Below are 27,358 nucleotides of genomic sequence, written 5' to 3' on the forward strand. Positions count from 1 at the left end.
TGGTTTGGTAAAAATTACACGTTTGATCTCTAACTTTTTTATTTTGCACTCGAATCGTCCTTATGGTTTGATTTTGTTGTGTTTTTCGTCCCTATGGTTTGATCAAAATTACACGTTTGGTCCCTAATTTTATGTATGTAAGGGACGAAAAACGCAACAAAATCAAACTTCAGGGATGAAAAACACAACAAAATTTAACTATAGGGACGATCCAAGTGCAAAAAAAAAGTTAAGGACCAAACGTGCAATTTTAACCAAGCTATAGGAACGATTTCAGTAATTTACTCAAATTATTATTATTACTTAATATCTATTTAGTATAAATCTAAGTATTAAACGAGTATAAAATGTAGTTTTTTTTAATGAAAGATTTGAAAAGACGCGGAACATATATTATTATTATTATTATTTTTTTTCTTGTCTTTGAAATCTATTAATGGTTTTATTGTTAACGAGTTTATAATATGATATTTTCTTTTTTTGAAAATTACTGATTAAATGCTACCTTAAAAAAACCCTAACATGTAAAAGAGTATATTTTTGTCATTTTACGTAAGTAATTGGCTTTCTTATTTTAGAAAATAAAGCCATGATTTTTTCATAAACAATACTAAAATTTTGAGATTTTATTGGAGATTTCTCTGTCAAGCATGAACAAATAATTATATCCCATAGAAAATTTGGAGCCTGGAAAAATGTTTCTCAAGCATTCAACCTAATAAAATGAAAACCGCCATTAGAAAATATCATGCTATTCTTAAATATCAATTCATGATCTTAATATTTCAAACTAAAGAGATATGTGTGGTGTGTTGCAAGATATGTTTGAACTCGTTTGGAGAGCATGCAGTTTACTGTAAAGAACTTCTAGGGTTCAAATAACGACATGATATGGTTATAGATGTTTTGTTTGATATATTTAAGCACGCCGGAGTTTCTACCAAGAAAGAGACACTTGTGAATATCTTGACTGACCCGACAAAAGGAAGGTCAACACGTTTGTGTGGACCTTACAAGGATATCCCTTATGGTGGGATTGAGGGCTGGGGGTTTGAAGGCATGACAAACTGCTTTGAAAGCTGCTACATGCAAAATCATAAAATATGAGAAAACGTGTTTGGAAAATCAACACATCTTCATACCTTTCGCGTTTGATACGTTTGGTTTTATTATGTCAAATTCCACGAAACTTCTTAATAGATTACAACTCTCTAGATCTATGGATGTAGTTTAAAAAAAATAACTTTATCATCCAAAAAGGTTTAGCGGCGCTGTTTGTTACCCGTTTTTCCTTCTCACTCATTGTATTGTGATCTTTAATTTGGAATTTAAGAGTAAAATAATGGATGAAACGATATTTTTATATTAATATGAAAATCATTTTCTTTTAGTAGGTTTCAAGATAGTTTTCAATATAGTTGTTTCAACGTTTCACATGCCAATCCATTTGCAAACCGCTCCCAAACTGCATAATCAGCTTCAATCGGACCAGTTTCACTCAAACTGATTTTCTAACCCAAATCACTTTGATTCTTAGACTAGTTTCTACTCGTTTTGTTTTTGCACCTCAACCTAAGAGTCTGTCCTCCCATCAAGGGGATGAAGAATACATAAGATAATAAGGCCGGACAGAAAGGGGGTGCAGGCATCCCCGCACACATCATCGGGTCTAAGAATTTGAAACGAAGAGATTATGTTAATTTTAGAAGCTCACTTATTTCTCTTGTAAAAGCCCATCGTTAGCCCGATTACTTTTAATGATGCGATCCACATCCGGAACTGTGGGCAATTGGGCTTTATAATCTCAAGCTGAACCGCTGAAAGAGCCTTTAAGACAGTCCGACCGGTTCGGTTTTTTTTAGAATGAAATTTTGAGAGGGCGTTGCGTTTGATTCAGACTTCCATCAGAGTTCTACACGAAGCTAACAATGGCGACCAAAGTACTCATGGTGAGAGAATACTTCGTAGCTCTTTTTAGGGGTTTTCAACTTTCAACTTTCATTCACTTGTTCTATGTCTCTATGATTAGGTCGCGGAGAAGCCAAGCATCGCACTTTCGATTGCTACAGCACTCTCCGGTGGTCGAGTAAGTCCCTGCGACTCCTTTTTCGTTTTTGTGCATTTTCTATTGTACTAGGTTTTTTGTAACTTCGAATTTGACATGGTTCTGAGTAGTTATGATTTTTCTGATTGCTAAATTACCTTATATAACATATAAACAGTTATAGGCTTTTCCCTCCTCTATTGTTTATCAACAGGATTCAGTCATATCATCGATTGACAATTCATCCTCTTCTTTTTATCTTCTGTATTTCCTATCTTTATGTAATTGTACTTCATTGAAAACCTGTTGATTAGAATTGGGAGTGAGAAGAATGAGAGGTAAAGTTGCTATGGTGATACAAATGGTGAAATGGAAGAATACAAACTATGCATTTCACTGATTTGCTGTCTATACACCATAACTATGATATAGCAAATGGATTTTACATGAGAATTCTTTTGGATATATCCAAATTCAAAACCTTAAGAAACCTTTATTATTTTTTTTCTGATGTGTTGGATCTTCATGCTCATGTAGTAGTTAAGACTTTAGTTATACCCTCTATGCCATTCTATGCTTTTGAAAAGGGGATGGGAGGTATTAGTTCTTCTTCAAGCCTTTCACTCTTTTGGCAATTCTTATGAATCAGTAAACATAGCTATCTTCTGTAAATATCTTTCTGATTTTTTGACTATTATTTCTAAAAAAAGAGTTTTGGAATTAACTATTACTCATTTTATTTCTGAATCCTATACTGGTTTTGCAGATGTCATCAAGAAGGGGTAGTACTGAGGTTCATGAGTTTGATGGAATGTTTTTAGGATATCGGGTCCAATATAAAGTGACATCAGTGATTGGTCATGTTTTCAGGTGTTCTTTTTACACCAAAACTTCATAGACTATATCATCAATACTAATCATGATAAACTAAAATCTATTTATAGTTCTATAAATCTTTTAACACTTCTGAAGATCTCCACTTCTTTATGTGCAAATCTAGTGTAGATTTTCCACCAACTTATCAAGATTGGGCAGCCACAGATCCTCTCACTCTTTTTCAAGCTCCAGTTCTCAAGTCAGAATCCAACCCAAAAGTACTGCTTCTTTCATTCTTTGACCTACATCATAATCTATATCTGTTTTCTATTGATCATTTCATCACCTAATTCCACTTTCTTGCTAAATATCCTATAAAAAGGCTCATATTCGTCAACATCTAAATCGAGAGGCTCGTGGTTGTGGAGATTTGGTACTTTGGTTAGACTGTGATCGCGAAGGAGAAAATATATGCTTTGAAGGTATTCTAAGTTGCTAAAATTTTGCTCAATGCTTTTAAAGAATCCTTTTTGGGTACCATTTTTTTTAACATTTTGTTGCATTCAGTTATTGAGTGTGCTGGATTTCATCCGAATGATGGTAGAAGAATTCATCGTGCAAGATTTTCTTCTGTGACTGAAAAAGACATAACTCATGCTATGAAAAATCTTGTTCAACCTAATAAAGATGAGGCATTGGCTGTAGATGCTCGCCAAGAAATAGATTTGAAAGTTGGAGTTGCATTTACACGGTTTCAGACAACTTACTTTCAAGGAAAATATGGGAATCTTGATTCCAGAGTTATCTCGTAAGTACTATTCTATCACATACTTTAAAGGGGCATTTGGTTTGTTTAAACTCCCCCTTAGTCTTATCCAACCACTCATGTGATGGAACTTCTATTGAAGTAAAAAACACTGAAAATAATATATCTTTAATTTTTTTTTTCTCAGATATGGCCCATGTCAAACTCCTACACTTGGATTTTGTGTGCAACGCTACCTTCAAATTAGTACTTTCAAGCCAGAAAAGTTTTGGGTTGTGTTTCCTTACATAATAAAGAACGGTTTTGAACTAAAGCTGGAATGGGATCGGAATAGGTTGTTTGATCATGATGTGAGATTCTCTTCCTCTTCCTCTTCATCTTCATTGATTAAGGGTATATCTGTCTTTTTCCATCCACTGACTTTTATAACCACCAATCAACAGGTGGCAGAGATGTTTCAGAAGATAATATTGGAAGATACTGTTGTAAAAGTCACCAACATTTCTGAAAAACAAGAAACCAAAGGTCGTCCTTCTGGCCTTAATACAGTCAACCTTTTGAAGGTCAGAAAACAACATAATCTTCAAATTATGTTATTCAAGTGTACTATGAATTTTTAATACATTTAAAGGTAGTGGATGATAATTATTTATAATTTTATTTACAAATTACAAACCAGGTTGCTTCAAGTGCATTAGGGTTGGGACCTCATGTAGCCATGCAATTGGCTGAGCGTTTGTATACCCAAGGTTTTATCAGGTAATCTTGTCATCTTTATAGATCTCTTTAATATTTTCACCAAAATCATTTAATAATATCATCAATTTTTTACCCTTTATAGCAACATACTTACCAGTTATAGCAATTTTTAACCTCGACCTTTTTGCTTATGTGGCATCCAACTAATGGTGAATTGGTGATATGGCAAATATAAATGCCAAATCAGCATCCATTCATCAGACAAATAGAAATAAATGCTAAGAAGTAACGGTTGTATTGTATGCTGATTTGGCATTTTTATTTGCCATATCACCATTAGCTGGATGCCACATAAGCAAAAAGGCTAAGTTTTAATTAACATGACAAAGTAACAATTTTGCATACCAAAAGGAATGATAACAAATTAATATAATAATATCCACTTGTTAATAATGTCAGCTATCCAAGAACTGAAAGTACAGCATACCCTTCATCATATGACTTCAAAGGGACACTTGGCACAATAGTGAGTAATCCAGTATGGGGTAGTTATGTCCAAACACTACTCACCAATGGTTACCATAAGCCTAAATCAGGAACTGATGTAGGTGATCATCCCCCAATTACCCCTATGAAGTCAGCTAATGAAGATATGTTGGGTGGAGATGCTTGGAGACTTTATCAGTATGTCTGTCAGCATTTTCTTGGTACCCTCTCTCCTGATTGTAAATATGTAAGGTAAAAAAAAAACAATTTTTAATAATTTCAAGATATTAGATTCAGTATTGATTGCACTACTTAAAATCTTTATTTTTTTTTTTTCAAAATGTTGATAGGAAGAAAATTGAGTATTCTGTTGGTGGGGAGTTGTTCAGTTGTGTTGGACAGCATGTGACAGTGAAAGGATTTACTGCCATAATGCCATGGTTGGCAGTTAGTGAGAAGAATTTACCTCAATTTACAGAAGGGGAGAAAATAGAGATTTTAAAAGTTGAGCTCTACGAGGTAATATATTCAATTTTTTTTTTTTTTTTTTTTTAAATAGTAACTTCTGTGTTAATGGTTGTGTTACTTTGGTAGTTATTGGTATGATGGAATCAGGGAAGGAATGGAATGGTTCATTCCATTCCATAGGAATATAAAAAAAAAACTTGTTTGTTTTGTCTGCTTCCAGAAGGAATGTGATTATTTCTATTTTGTTAGTTTTTTTTTTTTTTTTTTCACATTTTGGAATGGAATGAAAAATTGCAACTTTCTTTTATGTTATTATTATTTTTTTCATTCAATTTCAGTTTTATTTTCTTAATATAACAAATAAATAATGGGATAATGACATAAAAGCCCTTAAGTTTGGCAGAAACATGCAAGTATCCGGTATTAATGAAACCTAAAATCCACAAAAGGGTAAATCCGCACATTTCTGCCAAACTTAAGGGCTTTTATGTCATTATCCCAAAAATAAATTACAAAATGACCAAACTTGGTGATTCTGTTAACAAACAAATTGACCACCTTTTTGGCCTTTTAACAAAATGACCAATTTCATAATGTGGTCAATTGCAAATTTGCTTTATGAATGGTGAATGGTCCCACCACAAAAAACCTTAAAAGATAACCAAAAAAAAATCATTTTGTGGAATAAAATAAACAAATAATATATTTTTTTTTGCCTAAAAGTAATTTTGCATTTAACCAATGGTCATTTTTTTAAAAGGTCAAAAGGTGGTCAATCTTTTAAATGGATTACACAAGTTTTAATTATTTACATACACCACAAAAACTCCATTCCATATTTCCACCATTCCTACAAAGCCAACCAACTAAACACGATCATGGAATGTAACGACTCATTCCATTCCAGGGTAAAACCACACCTCCGGATTACCTTTCCGAGAGCGAACTCATCTCTCTAATGGAAAAACACGGAATTGGAACAGACGCTTCCATTCCCGTCCACATCAACAACATAAGTGAACGCAACTATGTGAAAGTAGAATCCGGAAGAAAATTAGTTCCAACAACTTTAGGCATCAGTCTTATACGAGGCTATCAATGCATCGATCCGGATCTTTGTTTGCCAGATATCCGAAGCTTCATTGAACACCAAATCACTCTCGTTTCCAAAGGTCAAGCAAATCATTCCCTTGTTGTGCAACACGTTCTTCAACAGTTCAAACAGAAGTTCACTTACTTCATCAAACAGGTAATCAAATTCAATCATTTGTATTGTAGCATCATACATACTTTCATTAATAATTAATTTGTATTACTAATTATAAAAGCTATGGATTGTGTAGATTGAGAATATGGATGCGTTGTTTGAAGCACAATTTTCTCCACTTTCTGACACGGGACGTGCGCTTAGTAAATGTGGGAAATGCTTGCGATATATGAAGTACATCTCTATGCTTCCATCAAGGTTGTATTGTAATACATGTGAGGAAGTCTATTATGTTCCTCAAAAGGGCACAATCAAGGTATCCTATGGAAACTCTGTTATATAAAAAAAGGCTTAATATCATAAAATACTTCATATATTGTGTTTGTTCCGGATTAAACCCAAACTTTATTTTGTCTAAGAAAAGACCTTGCATTTTTCCATTTATTCTAATTTGGCCCTTTTAGCAGGTTTACAACTAATCTTCTGGTTTTAGACACATTTTTTTTTTCTGGAAACCCCCCTCAGATTTGACATTTTTTTCGGGGTTAATATCATAAAAGACCTTATATATTGTGGTTTTTCGGGATTAAACCCAGACTTTATTTTTTTTTCATTTTTTGATTGGGTTAATCTCATAAAAGACCCTATATTTTGTGTTTTTCTGGATTAAACCTCAAATTTTTTTTTTGCCTGAAAAAGACCTTGTATTTTTTCATTTTTCCTGATTTAGCTGCTAGTCATTTTTTTTTTCCAAAAAAATTGTAAAATGTGAGGGTTTTTACAAGAAAAACTAAAAAAGTTGAGGGTTTTTTTCAGAAAATATGAAAAAATACAAGGTCCTTTTTTTTTTTTTTTTTTTAGGTTTTATCCAGAAAAACACACAAAATATAAGGTTTTTATGAGATTAACCCTTTTCAATTTGGCCCTTTTAGCAGTTTTTTTTTTCCGAAAAAACTCGAGGGGTTTTTATGAAAATCAAAATAAAGTCAGAGGGTTTTTTCAGAACAAATTAAAAGGTCGAGGGTTTATTAGGAAAAAAAATAAAAACTCGAGGGTTATTTTTTCCTGAAAAAAATGAAAAACTGCAAGGTCTTTTTCAGAAAAAATGAAGTTGATGTTTAATCTGGAAAAAACTAAATATATAAGTTTTTGTTTTAATGATATCAACCCTTTTTTGGGGAAAAGAAAGTTGAGGGATTTTTTTTCAAAAAAAAAAAAAAAGAAAAGAAAAGAAAAAAATCTGGGATTTTTCGAAAAAAAAGTGCAGGTTTTTTCAGAAAAAATTGTCTAAATCTCGAAGATTATAAGCAATCCTGCTAAAAGGGCCAAATCGGAATAAATGTAAAAATGCAAGGTCGGTCTTTTTGAAGACAAAAAATAAAGTTGATGTTTAATCCGGAAAAAAAATACCCAAAATACAACATCTTTTATGGGATATTAAACCTATCAAATTATATAAAATACATTGATACTATCGAATTAGGTTTTCTAATTACTTTCATTTTTATAAATTTAACACAGCTCTACAAAGAACTGACATGTCCTCTAGACAACTTCGAGCTTTTATTATTTTCCATGGCGGGACCCGACGGAAAATCATTCCCATTATGCCCTTATTGTTACAACAACCCTCCATTCGAAGGCATAGACACATTATTCGGTGCCCCAAAAACCGCCACCTCACCAAAACTAGGAAAAGGAGTCGGCATGCCCTGTTTCCTCTGCCCGCACCCCACATGCCGCCACTCTCTGATATCACAAGGCGTGTGTGCCTGCCCTGAATGTGACGGGACCCTCGTCCTTGACCCGGTCAGCGCCCCCAAATGGCGGCTCTATTGCAACATGTGCAATTGTCTTGTTTTGCTTCCGGAAGGTGCTCATAGGATAAGTGTAACCAAGGAGAAATGTAAGGAGTGTGAGAGTGGAATTATTGAAGTGGATTTTAATAAGAAAACTACGCCTTTGAAGGATGGGGAAACGTTGCATGCTGGGTGTATACTTTGTGATGACTTGTTGCATTCGCTTGTGGAAATGAAGCATGGGAAGTCGTTTTTTAGAGGGAGGGGGAGGGGGAGGGGGAGGGGGAGAGGTGGGAGGAAACAAGACCCCAAAATGAGTTTTAGAGATTTTTGATGGCAATTTGTCTTTTTGCAAATAATAGGGTTACTTGAACATTTTTTTTTTAAAAAGCATGTATGAGATGTTGACCTTGGTAAACCATTCTAGGTTGTGAGAAAATATTGTATCTAGTGGCTTGTACAATTTGGTTAGAATTTGTTGTGTTTTGTTTTTGAAAAAAAGCATCATTATTGCTTACGGTGAAAATACTATCAATATGACCATTATCAATATGATCATGTCGACCATCAAAAAAGTTATCTAATAAAACATACTAATATGTTATTTTTATGCATAATTTTTATTTTGTATGCTAACTATGGATATGTTCAATATGATCATGTCGACTATCAAAATAGTTATCTAATAAAACATACTAATATGTTATTTTTATGCATAATTTTTATTTTGTATGCTAACCATGGATATGTTCAATATGATCATGTCGACCATCAAAATAGTTATCTAATAAAACATACTAATATGTTATTTTTATGCATAATTTTTATTTTGTATGCTAACCATGGATATGTTCAATATGATCATGTCGACCATCAAAATAGTTATCTAATAAAACATACTAATATGTTATTTTTATGCATAATTTTTATTTTGTATGCTAACTATGGATATGTTCAATATGATCATGTCGACCATCAAAATAGTTATCTAATAAAACATACTAATATGTTATTTTTATGCATAATTTTTATTTTGTATGCTAACCATGGATATGTTCAATATGATCATGTCGACCATCAAAATAGTTATCTAATAAAACATACTAATATGTTATTTTTATGCATAATTTTTATTTTGTATGCTAACCATGGATATGTTCAATATGATCATGTCGACCATCAAAATAGTTATCTAATAAAACATACTAATATGTTATTTTTATGCATAATTTTTATTTTGTATGCTAACTATGGATATGTTCAATATGATCATGTCGACCATCAAAATAGTTATCTAATAAAACATACTAATATGTTATTTTTATGCATAATTTTTATTTTGTATGCTAACTATGGATATGTTCAATATGATCATGTCGACCATCAAAATAGTTATCTAATAAAACATACTAATATGTTATTTTTATGCATAATTTTTATTTTGTATGCTAACCATGGATATGTTCAATATGATCATGTCGACCATCAAAATAGTTATCTAATAAAACATACTAATATGTTATTTTTATGCATAATTTTTATTTTGTATGCTAACTATGGATATGTTCAATATGATCATGTCGACCATCAAAATAGTTATCTAATAAAACATACTAATATGTTATTTTTATGCATAATTTTTATTTTGTATGCTAACCATGGATATGTTCAATATGATCATGTCGACCATCAAAATAGTTATCTAATAAAACATACTAATATGTTATTTTTATGCATAATTTTTATTTTGTATGCTAACCATGGATATGTTCAATATGATCATGTCGACCATCAAAATAGTTATCTAATAAAACATACTAATATGTTATTTTTATGCATAATTTTTATTTTGTATGCTAACCATGGATATGTTCAATATGATCATGTCGACCATCAAAATAGTTATCTAATAAAACATACTAATATGTTATTTTTATGCATAATTTTTATTTTGTATGCTAACCATGGATATGTTCAATATGATCATGTCGACCATCAAAATAGTTATCTAATAAAACATACTAATATGTTATTTTTATGCATAATTTTTATTTTGTATGCTAACCATGGATATGTTCAATATGATCATGTCGACCATCAAAATAGTTATCTAATAAAACATAGTAATATGTTATTTTTATGCATAATTATTATTTTGTATGCTAACTATGGATATGTTCAATATGATCATGTCGACCATCAAAATAGTTATCTAATAAAACATACTAATATGTTATTTTTATGCATAATTTTTATTTTGTATGCTAACTATGGATATGTTCAATATGATCATGTCGACCATCAAAATAGTTATCTAATAAAACATACTAATATGTTATTTTTATGCATAATTTTTATTTTGTATGCTAACCATGGATATGTTCAATATGATCATGTCGACCATCAAAATAGTTATCTAATAAAACATACTAATATGTTATTTTTATGCATAATTTTTATTTTGTATGCTAACTATGGATATGTTCAATATGATCATGTCGACCATCAAAATAGTTATCTAATAAAACATACTAATATGTTATTTTTATGCATAATTTTTATTTTGTATGCTAACCATGGATATGTTCAATATGATCATGTCGACCATCAAAATAGTTATCTAATAAAACATACTAATATGTTATTTTTATGCATAATTTTTATTTTGTATGCTAACTATGGATATGTTCAATATGATCATGTCGACCATCAAAATAGTTATCTAATAAAACATACTAATATGTTATTTTTATGCATAATTTTTATTTTGTATGCTAACCATGGATATGTTCAATATGATCATGTCGACCATCAAAATAGTTATCTAATAAAACATACTAATATGTTATTTTTATGCATAATTTTTATTTTGTATGCTAACTATGGATATGTTCAATATGATCATGTCGACCATCAAAATAGTTATCTAATAAAACATACTAATATGTTATTTTTATGCATAATTTTTATTTTGTATGCTAACCATGGATATGTTCAATATGATCATGTCGACCATCAAAATAGTTATCTAATAAAACATACTAATATGTTATTTTTATGCATAATTTTTATTTTGTATGCTAACCATGGATATGTTCAATATGATCATGTCGACCATCAAAATAGTTATCTAATAAAACATACTAATATGTTATTTTTATGCATAATTTTTATTTTGTATGCTAACCATGGATATGTTCAATATGATCATGTCGACCATCAAAATAGTTATCTAATAAAACATACTAATATGTTATTTTTATGCATAATTTTTATTTTGTATGCTAACTATGGATATGTTCAATATGATCATGTCGACCATCAAAATAGTTATCTAATAAAACATACTAATATGTTATTTTTATGCATAATTTTTATTTTGTATGCTAACTATGGATATGTTCAATATGATCATGTCGACCATCAAAATAGTTATCTAATAAAACATACTAATATGTTATTTTTATGCATAATTTTTATTTTGTATGCTAACCATGGATATGTTCAATATGATCATGTCGACCATCAAAATAGTTATCTAATAAAACATACTAATATGTTATTTTTATGCATAATTTTTATTTTGTATGCTAACTATGGATATGTTCAATATGATCATGTCGACCATCAAAATAGTTATCTAATAAAACATACTAATATGTTATTTTTATGCATAATTTTTATTTTGTATGCTAACCATGGATATGTTCAATATGATCATGTCGACCATCAAAATAGTTATCTAATAAAACATACTAATATGTTATTTTTATGCATAATTTTTATTTTGTATGCTAACTATGGATATGTTCAATATGATCATGTCGACCATCAAAATAGTTATCTAATAAAACATACTAATATGTTATTTTTATGCATAATTTTTATTTTGTATGCTAACTATGGATATGTTCAATATGATCATGTCGACCATCAAAATAGTTATCTAATAAAACATACTAATATGTTATTTTTATGCATAATTTTTATTTTGTATGCTAACCATGGATATGTTCAATATGATCATGTCGACCATCAAAATAGTTATCTAATAAAACATACTAATATGTTATTTTTATGCATAATTTTTATTTTGTATGCTAACCATGGATATGTTCAATATGATCATGTCGACCATCAAAATAGTTATCTAATAAAACATAGTAATATGTTATTTTTATGCATAATTTTTATTTTGTATGCTAACTATGGATATGTTCAATATGATCATGTCGACCATCAAAATAGTTATCTAATAAAACATACTAATATGTTATTTTTATGCATAATTTTTATTTTGTATGCTAACTATGGATATGTTCAATATGATCATGTCGACCATCAAAATAGTTATCTAATAAAACATACTAATATGTTATTTTTATGCATAATTTTTATTTTGTATGCTAACCATGGATATGTTCAATATGATCATGTCGACCATCAAAATAGTTATCTAATAAAACATACTAATATGTTATTTTTATGCATAATTTTTATTTTGTATGCTAACTATGGATATGTTCAATATGATCATGTCGACCATCAAAATAGTTATCTAATAAAACATACTAATATGTTATTTTTATGCATAATTTTTATTTTGTATGCTAACCATGGATATGTTCAATATGATCATGTCGACCATCAAAATAGTTATCTAATAAAACATACTAATATGTTATTTTTATGCATAATTTTTATTTTGTATGCTAACTATGGATATGTTCAATATGATCATGTCGACCATCAAAATAGTTATCTAATAAAACATACTAATATGTTATTTTTATGCATAATTTTTATTTTGTATGCTAACTATGGATATGTTCAATATGATCATGTCGACCATCAAAATAGTTATCTAATAAAACATACTAATATGTTATTTTTATGCATAATTTTTATTTTGTATGCTAACCATGGATATGTTCAATATGATCATGTCGACCATCAAAATAGTTATCTAATAAAACATACTAATATGTTATTTTTATGCATAATTTTTATTTTGTATGCTAACTATGGATATGTTCAATATGATCATGTCGACCATCAAAATAGTTATCTAATAAAACATACTAATATGTTATTTTTATGCATAATTTTTATTTTGTATGCTAACTATGGATATGTTCAATATGATCATGTCGACCATCAAAATAGTTATCTAATAAAACATACTAATATGTTATTTTTATGCATAATTTTTATTTTGTATGCTAACCATGGATATGTTCAATATGATCATGTCGACCATCAAAATAGTTATCTAATAAAACATACTAATATGTTATTTTTATGCATAATTTTTATTTTGTATGCTAACTATGGATATGTTCAATATGATCATGTCGACCATCAAAATAGTTATCTAATAAAATATACTAATATGTTATTTTTATGCATAATTTTTATTTTGTATGCTAACTATGGATATGTTCAATATGATCATGTCGACCATCAAAATAGTTATCTAATAAAACATACTAATATGTTATTTTTATGCATAATTTTTATTTTGTATGCTAACCATGGATATGTTCAATATGATCATGTCGACCATCAAAATAGTTATCTAATAAAACATACTAATATGTTATTTTTATGCATAATTTTTATTTTGTATGCTAACTATGGATATGTTCAATATGATCATGTCGACCATCAAAATAGTTATCTAATAAAACATACTAATATGTTATTTTTATGCATAATTTTTATTTTGTATGCTAACTATGGATATGTTCAATATGATCATGTCGACCATCAAAATAGTTATCTAATAAAACATACTAATATGTTATTTTTATGCATAATTTTTATTTTGTATGCTAATTATGGATATGTTCAATATGATCATGTCGACCATCAAAATAGTTATCTAATAAAACATACTAATATGTTATTTTTATGCATAATTTTTATTTTGTATGCTAACTATGGATATGTTCAATATGATCATGTCGACCATCAAAATAGTTATCTAATAAAACATACTAATATGTTATTTTTATGCATAATTTTTATTTTGTATGCTAACTATGGATATGTTATGTTAAGTTCCGGTTTTAAACCAAAGGACACTGGATTTGATAAAAAAACACTAACAAAGATGAGAAACTTACTTTATCTGTTAATATGATCATGTTAACTACGAAAACAAGTACCTCATAAAATATATTATATTATTTTTTATGCATAACTTTAACTTGGGTTTGACAGGTTTCATGGGTTTGTCATATCTCAACCCGACCTAAATGGATCCGTTTTCTAGGACTATGTTATTATATTTGATCGGGTTTTGTTTTTGGTGTCATTAATGCTAGATATTTCTGTCCTTGCCCCTGTTTCTATGAATATGCATAAAAGGATCGGAGTCGAAGATATATTGCCTTTATAATTATGATGAAAGAGGTACATGAATGTTGATAGGAACGAAGTGTAAAAATTTCTTGAGATGTAATTGGGCTTTAATACTTATGATAGGAAGATAAAGGAAATGTTTGAACATAAATATGCAAAATTGTTGGTGTGAATTGTCAACTGACTTGATTACAAACAGGTTTCATCATATGAAAAGTGTGAGATTCGTTCTTCATAAAAAAATATTGTGTTTTAGCGCATCTTCATTACAATATATTTTTAAACTTGACATTTTTACATCAAGGTGGTGGTAACACATGGAGTAAGTTGTATTGCTAGCTCTTTTTGGATGTCAAAACTATTTCTTTAAAAACTTTATTCATAGATCTCAGGCTCTTAAAATTACTATGCATGATCCGCTGAATTTTATTAAGGAGCTCCACAACATCTTGTGCAAGGAAACCAAAAGTATCAAACACAATGATATAAGTACTAGTTGATTTTCCATACCCATTTTCTCACTTTTAATGAAGTAACTTTTGAAGCAATCTGCCACATAGTGAAACCCCAACTCCTCAATCCCACAAGAGGGGAAATCCCTCTTAGATCCACACATATGATTTTCTTCTCACCATTCCAAAAACCAAAACGTCAGCTGGTCTAAGTATTGACTTTTTTTCCAGCAGGTCAGTCAAGAAGTTCACAAGTGTCTCTTTCTTGACAAAGACTCCAGCCTACCTAAATATATCTCGAACAATATTGTGTCAATACTTGAATCCCATGAGCTCTCTCCAATGTACTATATTCTTCCCAAAAGAGCCTAAGTATGTCTTGCGATAAACTGACCATATCTCATCATCCTAAAAATAATGTAATCCTAAGGTGGTACGTTAGTCCACTATAAAGCCAACCAACCATTATCATGGAATGTAACAACTCACCCCATTCCCTTTCTTATTCCATTCCATATAAACAAACAAACTCCTTATTTTCTATTTTACTTATAATGGTAAAATTGCACCTCTAGATTACCTTTCTGAGAGCAAACTAATCATTGTTGTGATTGCAACATAAGAGGAGCAGACACAACCAATTCTTCTAAACTCGACGAACATCTTTCCCTAGCTACAAATTAATCAATGTTGTGATTGCACATAAGAGATCTGTGGCTACATCGGACCCATATCCACATAGAGAATCCAAAAAAAATTATGCCCTAAAGTCGTCCCTCCCACAACGAAGTTCCTTTAGGAAACAATTTAATGCAACCAAGGACATTGTCATTCTCCACTACAAGCTGAGGCTCATAAAATGTGTTCAACATGAATGAATGGGGTGGCTTGTATGAATTTTTAGCCTCCAAAGCCTTTGTGGTATCATTGCCTGACATTGGTATGCCCACTGTTCTCTCCTCTTGAATGTGGTATCCTTGTTTCAATGATATTAATTTAGTATTGTTGAAGAAAATTTTAACTAGCATGTCAATACCGTCCTCTTTCCCCCCATGTAGCCAATGAGTTTAGGATACAATATTATCGGGTTTTAAAAGCAACGTAAGATGAGCAGACACATCAATTTCTTCCAAACATCTTTCCTTAGCTATAAATTAATCATTGTTGTGATTGCACATAAGAGATCTATGGCTATATCAGACCCCTCTCCACATAGAGAATCCAAAAAATGTTGCGCCCTAAATTTATCCCTCCCACACCGAAGTTCCTTTAGGAAACAATTTAATGCAACCAAGGACACTATTCTCCATTACAAGCAGAGGCTCAGAAAATGTGCTCTGTATGGGGTGGCTTGTATGAATTTTTAGCCTCCAGAGCTTTTATGGTATCACCATCATCAAGGGTAGAACACGAGCGTTATAAGTAGAGGGGCCGAAACTAAAACATCATAAAATTCGTATAATTCTCTAGTTAGCTAAGAAAATGACAGTAATTATTTTGACCTTAGTAAAATGTTGTACAAAAAAGTTAATTATATTTACTAATAAGCAATAATAAGGGATGCTGAATATGTTAGCCGTCATTATTCTTCAATATATATATATATATATATATATATATATATATATATATATATATATATATATATATATATATATATATATATATATATATATATAATAAAATAAGATTGATGTTTTAGTTATAATTAATAAGTTACTAAAATAACAAGTAAATTTTTTTCTTTATAAGACAAATAAACAAGAAAATTATAAATATTTAAAAGTTGGCAGGAGACCTTTTATCTTTTCGGAATTCATAGTTTTCTTTTTATTATCTCGCATCTCTCTTAAGGCTAGAGGGAGTGGCTCGCCAGCCATGCTCGCCTCCAGCTTGCTAAGAGTGCTAAACCCATTCCCTACAAATGTGTCAAAGCCCTCGCCAAAACAAAGTCGTCAACCTCTTAGCATGAGGAAAGAGAAAGAGATTGGGAAATAAAGGTCCTTGATTGGTTGATTTTATTTTTCTGTTCTTTTTTTTCCAAAATATAAATAAAAAAGATTAAATGCTACCACTCTCAACCTTTTTGTTACCACTCTATTCATCCTACATGGCTAAAAAAAATCTTATGTGGCCTTAAAAAATCCTATATGACAACATACTAAAGATGTTACTACTCCCTTCAGCCTAATCACTAGTGAGAGAAAATAAAGAAATAGATAAAAATAATTATTGGTGAGAGAAAGAGTGCACGCACAAGTTTAAAGAGGAGATTGAGAGATTGCACAGAGGTCACCAGTCGGAGATGGTGAACAACACGAAAAGGGCGGACCACATATAGAGAGACTGCACGGAGGTGAACAGCAAGGGCGAAGAACAGAGAGAGCATGCATGGAGGTCACTAGTTTAGTGAACAAAGGAGGTAAACACTTAGTCGTCGAAGGCATCCACCGGTTCCGGTGGGAAAGATAACTTTTCAGAGTTTTGTATTTCTACAAGATTACATGAATAAATTGTACATTAGATTTTTATAGATATCAATATTCTATATTTTTACTAGGATTGCTCTTGATTCTTTCTGTAATTCATGGATTTTTGTTAGTTATCGATTTAGTTCCTAATTTATTTGATTTTCTTGGATGCATTTTATGCACCTCAGGGGCCATGAGATTGTTTTTTTTTTTTTATTTTATTTTATTTTATTTTATTTATTTAGTTTTTGGATTTAATTACATGTATATAACTTGTATAGTGACATTAGTTAGGCAAAAAGCGAGGTGGTCATGGCCCCTCCTGGCCCAAGATCCGCCACTGACAATCAAGTTTCAAGGAGCATAACACTTTCACTAATGTTGTAAAATATCCACCTACAATCTTACATAGATATTGCTTGAGGTTGGTATGCCGAGTGTTCTATCCTCTTGAATGCGGTATCCTTATTGTAAGGATGAGCAAAACCGAGCCAATAAACTGAAAAATCGAAAAAACGAAAACCGAAACCAGCGGTTTGGGTTTGGGATTTTGAAAAACCGAAAATTTCGGTTTGGGTCAGTTTCATAAATTTAAGAAACCGTGAAAAACCGAACCGAACCGAAGTTTATTAAATACATAAAAAAACGTATTATACATATATATTATATAGATATATTGTGAGAAATAAGAACACATATAGCTTCTTGGTGGCTTGGTAAGTTGTTGTCTTTTTATACACAAAAGATCAAGGTTGATTGTATAAAGGAGAGTTTAAGTGATGTGTTTTAAATATCATATTAGAGTTGTGCCACATCGAAGTTGGGATCAAACTCACCTTAATATATTCTTCTATATAATGAATTCATTGGATATGGGTTGATCGATTCACTGGATATGGATTGATCCGAACCTAATAATTCCATGGATGGTATTTGGTTATGAAGTTTAAAATTTGCGGTTTTAAAACCGATTAAACCCGAAACCGAGCCCAGAGAAACCGAAAAAACAAACTCATCGGTTTTGGGTTGGGTTGGGTTCAAATTTTCTTAAAACCGATAGTTCGGTTTTGGTCCAATGATCTCAATCTAGTATTGTAGAACAAACATTTAACTAGAATGTCAATATCGTCCTCTTTCCCCATGTAGCCAATGAGTTTAGGATATAATAATGTTGCAATAACTTCTTGTTCTCATACCTACTTTTTTGTCTATTCTTGATCCCGAACTTGAACAGCTAGAAAATGCACCACCATGGAAGGAGGAAAAAGTAACAATCTAACTCACTAATCACCTTGTAAAGAATTATTTTCAACGTCTTTGAGAAACCATACGTCTATTTAAAAAGACAAAACTGCAATAATGGTCCTTATGATATGCATTTTTTCCAAAAAAATCGTCTAAACTATTAAAGTTTTGAATTGATAGTCCTTTTGAACATGAGGATTTGATTCCAGCCACACATAAACCTACAAAAAGAAACACAAACAACTCCAACTCTACTGTTTCCGTCATCTTCTCCGTGCCACCATCCTTTTCTACTATTCACAATCATCTTCCCACGCCATATCCACCATCATATATCCATCTCCATACCCAATTACGATCCATGGAAGGATATCCATAAGCCTCTTGCTCACAACCTTTACTCCGAAATGAGCAGGATTTAGTCTCGACTAAAATGCGACTTGTCTATAATCTTCAACTGAATCAACCATCTCGTCGGAATCTTGCAGACATTCTAAAATCTTACAGCCTCTAGTTCCTTTCTTCTTGTTGACAACTTGCAGGTTTTGATTTTTTGAAATTGTCAGCTCGAAATTCGATTATTGGCTTTGGGTCATGGTAAGTTTTGATTTTGAAACTTCAAAAACCATCAATTCGTTCATATGAAACCCTAACTCAGAAATGGGTTTATGATATGGGATAGTAATTGATGTATAAAGATGGTGGGACTCCTTGTATATGAAATGTTTGCACATGCCTTATCTTTATTTAATATAAACAATAAAAATAGAAAATGAATATTATAAGGGCCATTTAGTAATTTTAATTTTCGTAGAGATCAAAACAACATACAAATATAAAATGCTCAAAAAAAAACCACAAATCCAAAACTTTCATGGACCATTTTCCAGAAAAAATACATAACACGGTGATCATTTTTGCGGTTTTTTCATTTAAAAATATAGTTTTAAATAGAGGCAAATACATCTTGAATAATTATTATTTTAAAGGGAATATAAATGGTCCAATATATCAAAGTCAAGTGATTCAAAACAATATAGACGAACGAGATTCTGTAAACAAAAATCATGAGTTTGTTTCATTTGTGGTCAAACATCACAAAGAATGTTTTTATTTCCGGATATTGGTTTCCATAAGTTGAATAAAATTCAAGCACAAAACAATTTCTGGAAAAAAAAAATTTATTTTAAATATGTGAAATCAAATTTAGTCTATAAACATAGATACAACTCATGAAAGACCTCATTTTTTGCTTTACTTCTTAACTACTCAAAGATTCAAGAACAACAAGAGGATCTGCTTTGATTTTGCTTTGATCCATCATCGTCACCCCTGTTATCAAGAGTTACCCTATTCATGGACAATTCAGATTTATACGAATCAGAATTCAATACTTTCCTGCTAACATTGTTGTAGATCTCTTTAATCACCAACTCGAAAGCTGTTTTCACGTTAGTTGAATCAAGTGCAGATGTTTCCATGAAGAACAACCCTTCGTTTTCTGCAAGTTTTTTCCCATCTTCAACGCTTACAGCTCGAATATTCCCCAAATCACATTTATTCCCAACCAACATCCTCACCACTGTTGTATCCGAATGAGCTGCATACAATTTCAACCGGATCTAATCACATGAGATTCTTCTGAAACAGATAATCGCAAATTAACAAATTTTAGTAAAATACGAAATTCGAACTCACTTTTGAGTTCTTCAAGCCATCTGTTGACGCTATCGAAAGTAGTGCTACGGGAGATATCGTAAACGATGAGCGCACCGACAGCGCCGCGGTAGTAAGCGGAGGTGACAGCGCGGAAGCGTTCTTGACCGGCGGTGTCCCAAATCTGAGCCTTAACCTCCTTGCCGTCGATCTCCATGGTTTGAGTTTGAAATTCGACTCCGATGGTGGATTTAGAGTGCATGTTGAATTCATTCTTGGAGTATCTGGAGAGCAGATTTGATTTGCCGACAGCTGAGTCTCCGATTATCACTACTTTGAACAGATACTCCTCTCCTTCATCATCCGATGAGTCCATTTTTTGAGAAAATGAGGAGAATCTGAGTGGAATCTGTAGTTGATAATGATCGAAGAGGTGAATTTTGGTTTGATTTGAGAGAAAAAGACGAAGACGAAATAGAAGAAAAAAGGTAAAAAGGTGTCAGAGACAGGGGTGCGTTTGTGGACCTTTTTGTTAGCGATTGACACCAAGTCAATTCCTACGCGCTCATACCTTTTGCGTGCTATATCACATGGACAAACTTAAATTTAGGATGTAAATTGATTTGTTTGGATTTTATCTTTATATGTAATTATGGTAATATATTTTATAATTAATGTATTTTATAATTAATTATGGTAATATATACCTTCAATTAATGCTTATTATATATGCTTTTAGGGTACATATTAGAAAATCACTAAATAGAATACCAATGAAATATACGTACGTTCAGATAATTGGTTATTTCAAGTAAATGGAAAAATAACTTAAAAGTATAACAGAGTTTCTAAATTTTCAAAAAATATAATTGTTTTTTCAGTATAAAAAATTATTATTGAAGTATATCATTTGTATATATAATATCAACAAAGTGCTTACATTTAATATTAAAAATATTATTGAAGTTTTGAAAATGTTCAAAAAATATCATTGTTTTTTAAATCATTTTTTGTTAACTTCGTTGTTGTCGGATTATATAAAATATAGTCAATGAAGATCATGCATCGTCATACCAGTTCACAATAATTGTGCACACTCTTTTATTCTCCTACTCGATTAGTTTGTATCTAAATATAATCATAGAAAAACACATAACTAAGAATCCATCAATTAGGATGCAAGTCGTTCAAGCGCTCCAACACATATTCTTCCCCTCTATACTTTGACTACAAATCGTTATCAACTCAGCCACATGACGTTGAGTGTTCCTGACCATTCATCCCTCAATGGTCTTTGAGAATTAAATACAATTCCTACCCTCTACATCCACATTTAGGAATTCTCATGACATAATGTCACACTCGCTTCTCTCATTAACCGATTATGTGAAACATCGTCCGCCGACAAACTTTGTAGTGTCACAAAATCTGCAACCATTCCTTTGTCTAGTTTTTTGTGTCTCTTTTGTGCTGCAACACTAATGAGCGGCTAACCCTAAAGTATAATATGTGTACGTATAAAACATATATAAATTTTAGTTTTGAGGCATATAATATGATTTGGAAGCAAGAACGTTTAACTAATGTTATTACACACTTACTTCTCATGTTACTTCAAGAACGATCGAGTGGGGAATAAAAGAGAGTATACAACTGTTGTGAAATGATATGACGGTGAATGATCTCTGGTGACTGTATTCTACATAATCCGACAAAGACGAAGTTAACAAAAAGTGCTATGAAAAAAAAAACGGTATTTTTTGAATATTTTGGAAACTTCAATGATATTTTTTGTTCTAAATGTGTGTACTTTATTGGTATTATGTTTACAAATGATATACTTCAATGATGTTTTTTGTACTAAAAAAACAATGATATTTCTTGAATATTTTGGAAACTTCGTTACATTTTTAAGTCGTTTTTCCATTTACCTGAAAAAACCGGTTACCATAAGCTTTTATTTGAACATATATGTATTTCGTTGGTATTCTACATACAAATAGTATACTTTAATGATACTTTTTATACTGAAAAAACAATACTATTATAACTATGATATCAAATGGTCTGAATCTAATCGAATAACACTTGCTCACTTAGTCTCTTATGAGTCCTAGAAACATATCAAACACCCCTAATATGATCTTAAATATATGTTTGATAAATCAATACTAATAAGCTCATAACTATAGTTTCTATTTATATAAAAATATTTAAAAAAAATTAGATTTTAAACCTTTCAAATTTGTAAAATAATATAAAAGTTAAAAGTTAAAAACTTGTAATTTGTAAAATAATATAAAAGTTAAAAGTTCTAAAACTCGTAAAAGCTATTGAAAGTTATTTCAAATAGTTTTGAATTTTAAGGTTTATTCTTTATAAAATATATAGTTAAACATAAAAATGATAAAAATAGAGGTTTTGTATTATACGTACCATCTTTTGAACATATATAACAAAATAAGTATATATTTCATAAAGTGATTTTTACGACACATCATTCTTTCAAAAAGGGTCCACTAAAAATATAACTTTTTTAAGTTTTTGAAGCGAAGGACATTTTGCTTTTATAAAAACTATTTTACAAAATAATTATTTTCTTTTTCAAACTGCAAAGTTTATAAAATAATACTTATTTTATTATATAAAAAAAATAATCACTTAATAAAAAAAAGTGCAGGTCTATTGTCCAGGCGAGGCGTGGGGAGGTAGAGAGTGGGGGAAATCAGAAATGGGAACGCAAAGTGATTAAGCGTGACGATGATGATCACGTTCCCATGTCCATAATTAACAAGTGGTCACATGCCCACATTCTCCTTCTATTTTATTGCAAAATTTGATGTTTCTTGGTTCCAAAGTAATTTAATTTAGACAAATGATCTCTTATAGTTTTGGGTAGTTTGATTGTTGTTTTATCAGAAAATATTTTATTTTTTTAAATCAGAAATATCATAATTTTTTAAAGGTTTTATCTGAAAACTTATTAATTTATTTTTTGTTTAAAAAAAACATTTATATTTCTTAAACTTTTCATAAAAACCATTCATATCAAAATTTTTCTTTCAATAAACATCTTTTTTTAGATTTTTTTTCCCATAATACAAATTTTTGGAATTTTCGAATATGTAGCACATATAAAAAAATTATTAATTAAAATATTAATTATAAACAATATTATCAAAACTAAATGTGATAATATAAAATATTATCTAATTAAATGTAAAATACATTAATTATAAAGAATATTATTTATAATTAATGTTTATCACATTTAATTTTGATAATATTTCTTATAATTAATATTTCAATTAATTCTTCTTATATGTGCCCTTAGGCTATGAAGTATGGTTTTGAGATTTTACGCGTTAAAGGGCTGCCACATCATCATCAATCATTTTTCACCATTCATTCACTATAGGGTGGAAATGATGTTCACTAGTGAACAACCAATGAGAATGCATTCAATTTGGAGGTAACCAATCAAAGTTTCTGTAATCATCCGTGACCCATCTCAATCCACGTCACATTCACCATGGAGGGCGGCGGTGTTCACGCGTGAATACCCCCCTCCACGTCACTATTTACGCGTACAAACATCCTCCATACCCCATCATCTTAGGGCACATATTAAAAAATTTCTAAACATGGAACAAAGTTTGTTAACAACAATATGTATGAATTGATTTGGGCAAACGATAAACGAATTGAAAATTTCGGTTTGCTTCAAAAGAAAACAATGTAGTTTAGGTATTTTGGTTAGTTTTATTTTTCCGATTTTTATATGTAAGAAAGCAAACTAAAATGAGATAATTGTTTTTCCGGTTTTTATAATGATGTTTTTTTTATTAAAAAAGAATGTAACTTTTTCAGTGAACGAAATTTATTATCTTACGAGAGTGAGAACGGTTTGTTTTTTACAAAAACTCGAACCACACTAAAACTTTTTGGTTTTTAAATTTGAGTATACAAAGTTATGGGTTTTCCTGTTTCGGTTCCTTTTTTTTTTTTTTTTTTTTTTTTTAAATGAAACTTTACATTTCTATTGTTCTTTCTCATATATCGTTAATAAATTCACATTAAATTTCAACAGAAATCATGAATATCTTTGAAAAAGTGTTATATAAAACTTATAGATAAATAGCACAATTTGCAAAAATAAATAAATAAATAATCAAAATAAAAAATTCAAAAATTCAAAAAACAAAAATCATACCAAAAAAAAAAAGGAAAACCAATTATTTCAGATTAGTTTGGTTTCTTATATATACAACTTAAAAAAGAAACGAAACAAATCAATTATTTAAAAAGCCAATTATTTCGGTTTAGTTTGTTTTCTTATATGTAAGAATCAAGAAAAAAATAAACGAAAGGATATAGTTATCCAAAAAAATTATATATTTCTATTTAGTTGGCTTTTTTATATATAAAAGTCGGAAATTTCAAAGTAAAAAAAATAAAAAATTTCAAGTAAGAAAAAGGTTCAGTTTCCATTTTATTCAAACACAAATCAATTCTCACTCCTAGCTAGGTGTTTCAATTGATGTCACGACATGATAAAAATAACGGCGCGAACGAAATTGAGACGAAATTCAAATTCAAATTTGTGTTCGTATCAAGTGTAAAAAACACGATTCCGTGTCATGTTCATGTTCAAATTTCGATACGAAATTAACATAATTTAACCTTTGTTTGTCGTTTTTTGTATGATTAAATATTAATTAAATAAATTAATTATTATTTTATATTATCGTGTAGTATTCGTGTTACATAAAACTTTATCACGTGGTTCAATTTGCCACCCCCAACTCTAGCCGTTAATAAACTCTTTTAAATGCTTATAATTTATGTTGTGTTAGTATTATTTTTCTTAAAAAAGATGGTTTTTTTTTATTTTTTTATTTTTTTATACTGAGTGTCTTTTCTGAAAAGAAAAAAAAAACTAAGAAATATGTGGTTTTATAAAAGAAATGGTTTTCTGAACGAAAAACAAAATAAAACAACAGTGTTTTAGATTAAAAAAAAACTGTCAAGCTTTTTATTGGAAACTTTGAGATTTTAATGAAGTTTTAAAACCTTTTTAAGATGAAATTGATGATTTGGTTCATTTTAAATTGGATCATATCATTGATTTATAAATTAATCACCAATTTAAAATTTGGAATCATGTTTTGATGTTGTTTAACTCAATATGGATAAGTAGTTCTTTAAATAAAGCAAATAGAGATTTATTAACCTTTGAAATCGATTTTGAACTAGAATTCGACTCAATCTTCATTAAGACTAAATAGACCCTTAAGGAGCCTCAAGGGCGACCAGTTTTTTAGCCTACTAATACCAATAAACATATTAATTAGTTTTTGAAAACGGCAAAACTAATCTTGTTTATTTAGCAAACTGCACAATATAATCCCTAAAACATTAAAACTGAAACACTTAATACTAATTTCATTATGAAAGTAATTAATCTAATTTCTATAAAACAATAAAAAACCTGCGTAATTTGCAACTTATCAACTCAATTTCTAAAAGAAAAAAAAAAAAGAAACACCAGGCTACTCCTTCATAATTATGGAGGGAAAATTGATGATTGGTCCGATGGTAGAAAAGTTTATTGCAAACAAATAATCAGATGTTAGCCTCACACATATTCATCTACTTCAAATGAAGAACATCGAGGAATGAAAGTTGTATACCAATCCAATTTCCAATTACAACTATTCCATAATCCACTTCCCAAAGCATGTACAATTCAGACTACATTAACTCACATATTTTTGCTACAAGATGAAGAGCTTATGATATTGTTGGGATTGAAGACGAATCTGCTACACTCAATAAGCAAAAAGATACAATACCTTTTTGAAAACAAACAGTGTCAGCAACAACCACTACTATCTGCAACACACAAAGAGATACTGAGAATTTTATACCAAAGCTTTTTCCTCTGATGATCGAGTGTTACCTAGAAGAAAGTGAAATACAAAGGAGTAGTAGGCGTCGACCTCATCGGTCGATTGTCTCCGCCGGCTCTCCTCGTCGTGTCCGTTTTCATCGTCTGAAGAATACACTGAATACCCCCGAATCCGACTCCGAGTCCAAGTTCGATTCAAAGTCAATATCAGAATCTGGTTGATCGTCGTCCTCATCGGTAGTCGTGATTTCGTTCTGGACCAACAGATTGTCTTCCTTTCACCTTGGCGCCGATTTGATTGAAGGCGATGAAATGAAATCGGAGGTTTGGGAGGGGTTCAAACCCGACGAGAGAGATACAAGGAAGGTTTGACATATCGTTGATGTTGAATGGAGATGCAGAGCATACGATTGAAATCGATTTAGGGCTTTTGTTGGCCACTACCAGGAACACCAGTAAAATGGAAATTCAAGCACAGAGGATCGTTTTGTGATTTAGGGGATTTAATTTAAGCGGTGGAGCCGATACTTTTAGCCATAAAAGGGGTTAGCCGATGATAAAGTAAACTAAAGCCGCAACTCCGAAAACCCAAGCCGGCTTGAATAGAAGCCAGAGCTTAAAACCAGCCGGCCAAAGAAAAAGTGGTTTGGCTAAGCTCAGTACTTGTTACTTTTGTAAGCACATTTGAATTTTATTTTATGAGAAATAAATTATAGAAATGGTCCAATTTGGTTTGTTTAAAGGGAAAACTACAATAAAGTCCCTACATATTGGCCTCATAATCGATTTAGTCCTTATATATTTTTTTTATTCAATTAAGTCCTAAATACCGGTAATCGTATTCAATTTAATCCTTTGACCCGGTCAACAGGTCATCCAACTTTCAAAAATTACATTTTTGGCCCAGATTTCAAAATTTATTACAAATTTGATCCAAAATTTACACTTTTGGCCCGGATTTTAATTTTTTTT

General features: G+C 30.5%; 2 protein-coding genes and 1 long non-coding RNA gene across 4 annotated transcripts; 1 reads left to right on the plus strand and 2 right to left on the minus strand.

The window, feature by feature from the left end:
• Positions 1 to 1,826: 1,826 nt before the first annotated feature.
• LOC145031292 (DNA topoisomerase, type IA, core) lies at positions 1,827 to 8,802 on the plus strand. Of its 2 annotated transcripts, XM_078979813.1 has the most exons (14): positions 1,827 to 1,949; positions 2,030 to 2,086; positions 2,811 to 2,914; positions 3,045 to 3,138; positions 3,243 to 3,342; positions 3,428 to 3,668; positions 3,814 to 3,976; positions 4,070 to 4,189; positions 4,306 to 4,385; positions 4,785 to 5,063; positions 5,162 to 5,330; positions 6,187 to 6,528; positions 6,623 to 6,802; positions 8,008 to 8,802. In XM_078979813.1, exons 1-14 carry the CDS (start codon positions 1,929 to 1,931, stop codon positions 8,617 to 8,619), a joined length of 2,562 nt encoding a protein of 853 aa, XP_078835939.1. In that variant the 5' UTR covers positions 1,827 to 1,928; the 3' UTR covers positions 8,620 to 8,802. The 2 variants fall into 2 exon arrangements, with proteins under 2 accessions (XP_078835939.1, XP_078835940.1); XM_078979814.1 differs by lacking the exons at positions 1,827 to 1,949; positions 2,030 to 2,086 and having other exon boundaries at positions 3,050 to 3,138.
• An 11,180-nt stretch (positions 8,803 to 19,982) lies between these two features.
• On the minus strand, positions 19,983 to 20,978 carry LOC145031293 (ras-related protein RABA5e-like). Its single transcript, XM_078979815.1, has 2 exons — positions 20,518 to 20,978; positions 19,983 to 20,419 (listed from the first exon to the last, which is right to left on the minus strand). Exons 1-2 carry the CDS (start codon positions 20,849 to 20,851, stop codon positions 20,097 to 20,099), a joined length of 657 nt encoding a protein of 218 aa, XP_078835941.1. The 5' UTR covers positions 20,852 to 20,978; the 3' UTR covers positions 19,983 to 20,096.
• A 5,127-nt stretch (positions 20,979 to 26,105) lies between these two features.
• Positions 26,106 to 26,872, minus strand: LOC145031294 (uncharacterized). Its single transcript, XR_013676914.1, has 2 exons — positions 26,438 to 26,872; positions 26,106 to 26,370 (listed from the first exon to the last, which is right to left on the minus strand). It is a non-coding gene; the product is annotated as an uncharacterized LOC145031294 (long non-coding RNA).
• Positions 26,873 to 27,358: the final 486 nt, after the last annotated feature.

Source organism: Lactuca saligna, chromosome 2, assembly GCF_052625555.1.
Source record: "Lactuca saligna cultivar CGN05327 chromosome 2, ASM5262555v1, whole genome shotgun sequence".
NCBI classification, from domain to species: Eukaryota; Viridiplantae; Streptophyta; class Magnoliopsida; order Asterales; family Asteraceae; genus Lactuca; species Lactuca saligna.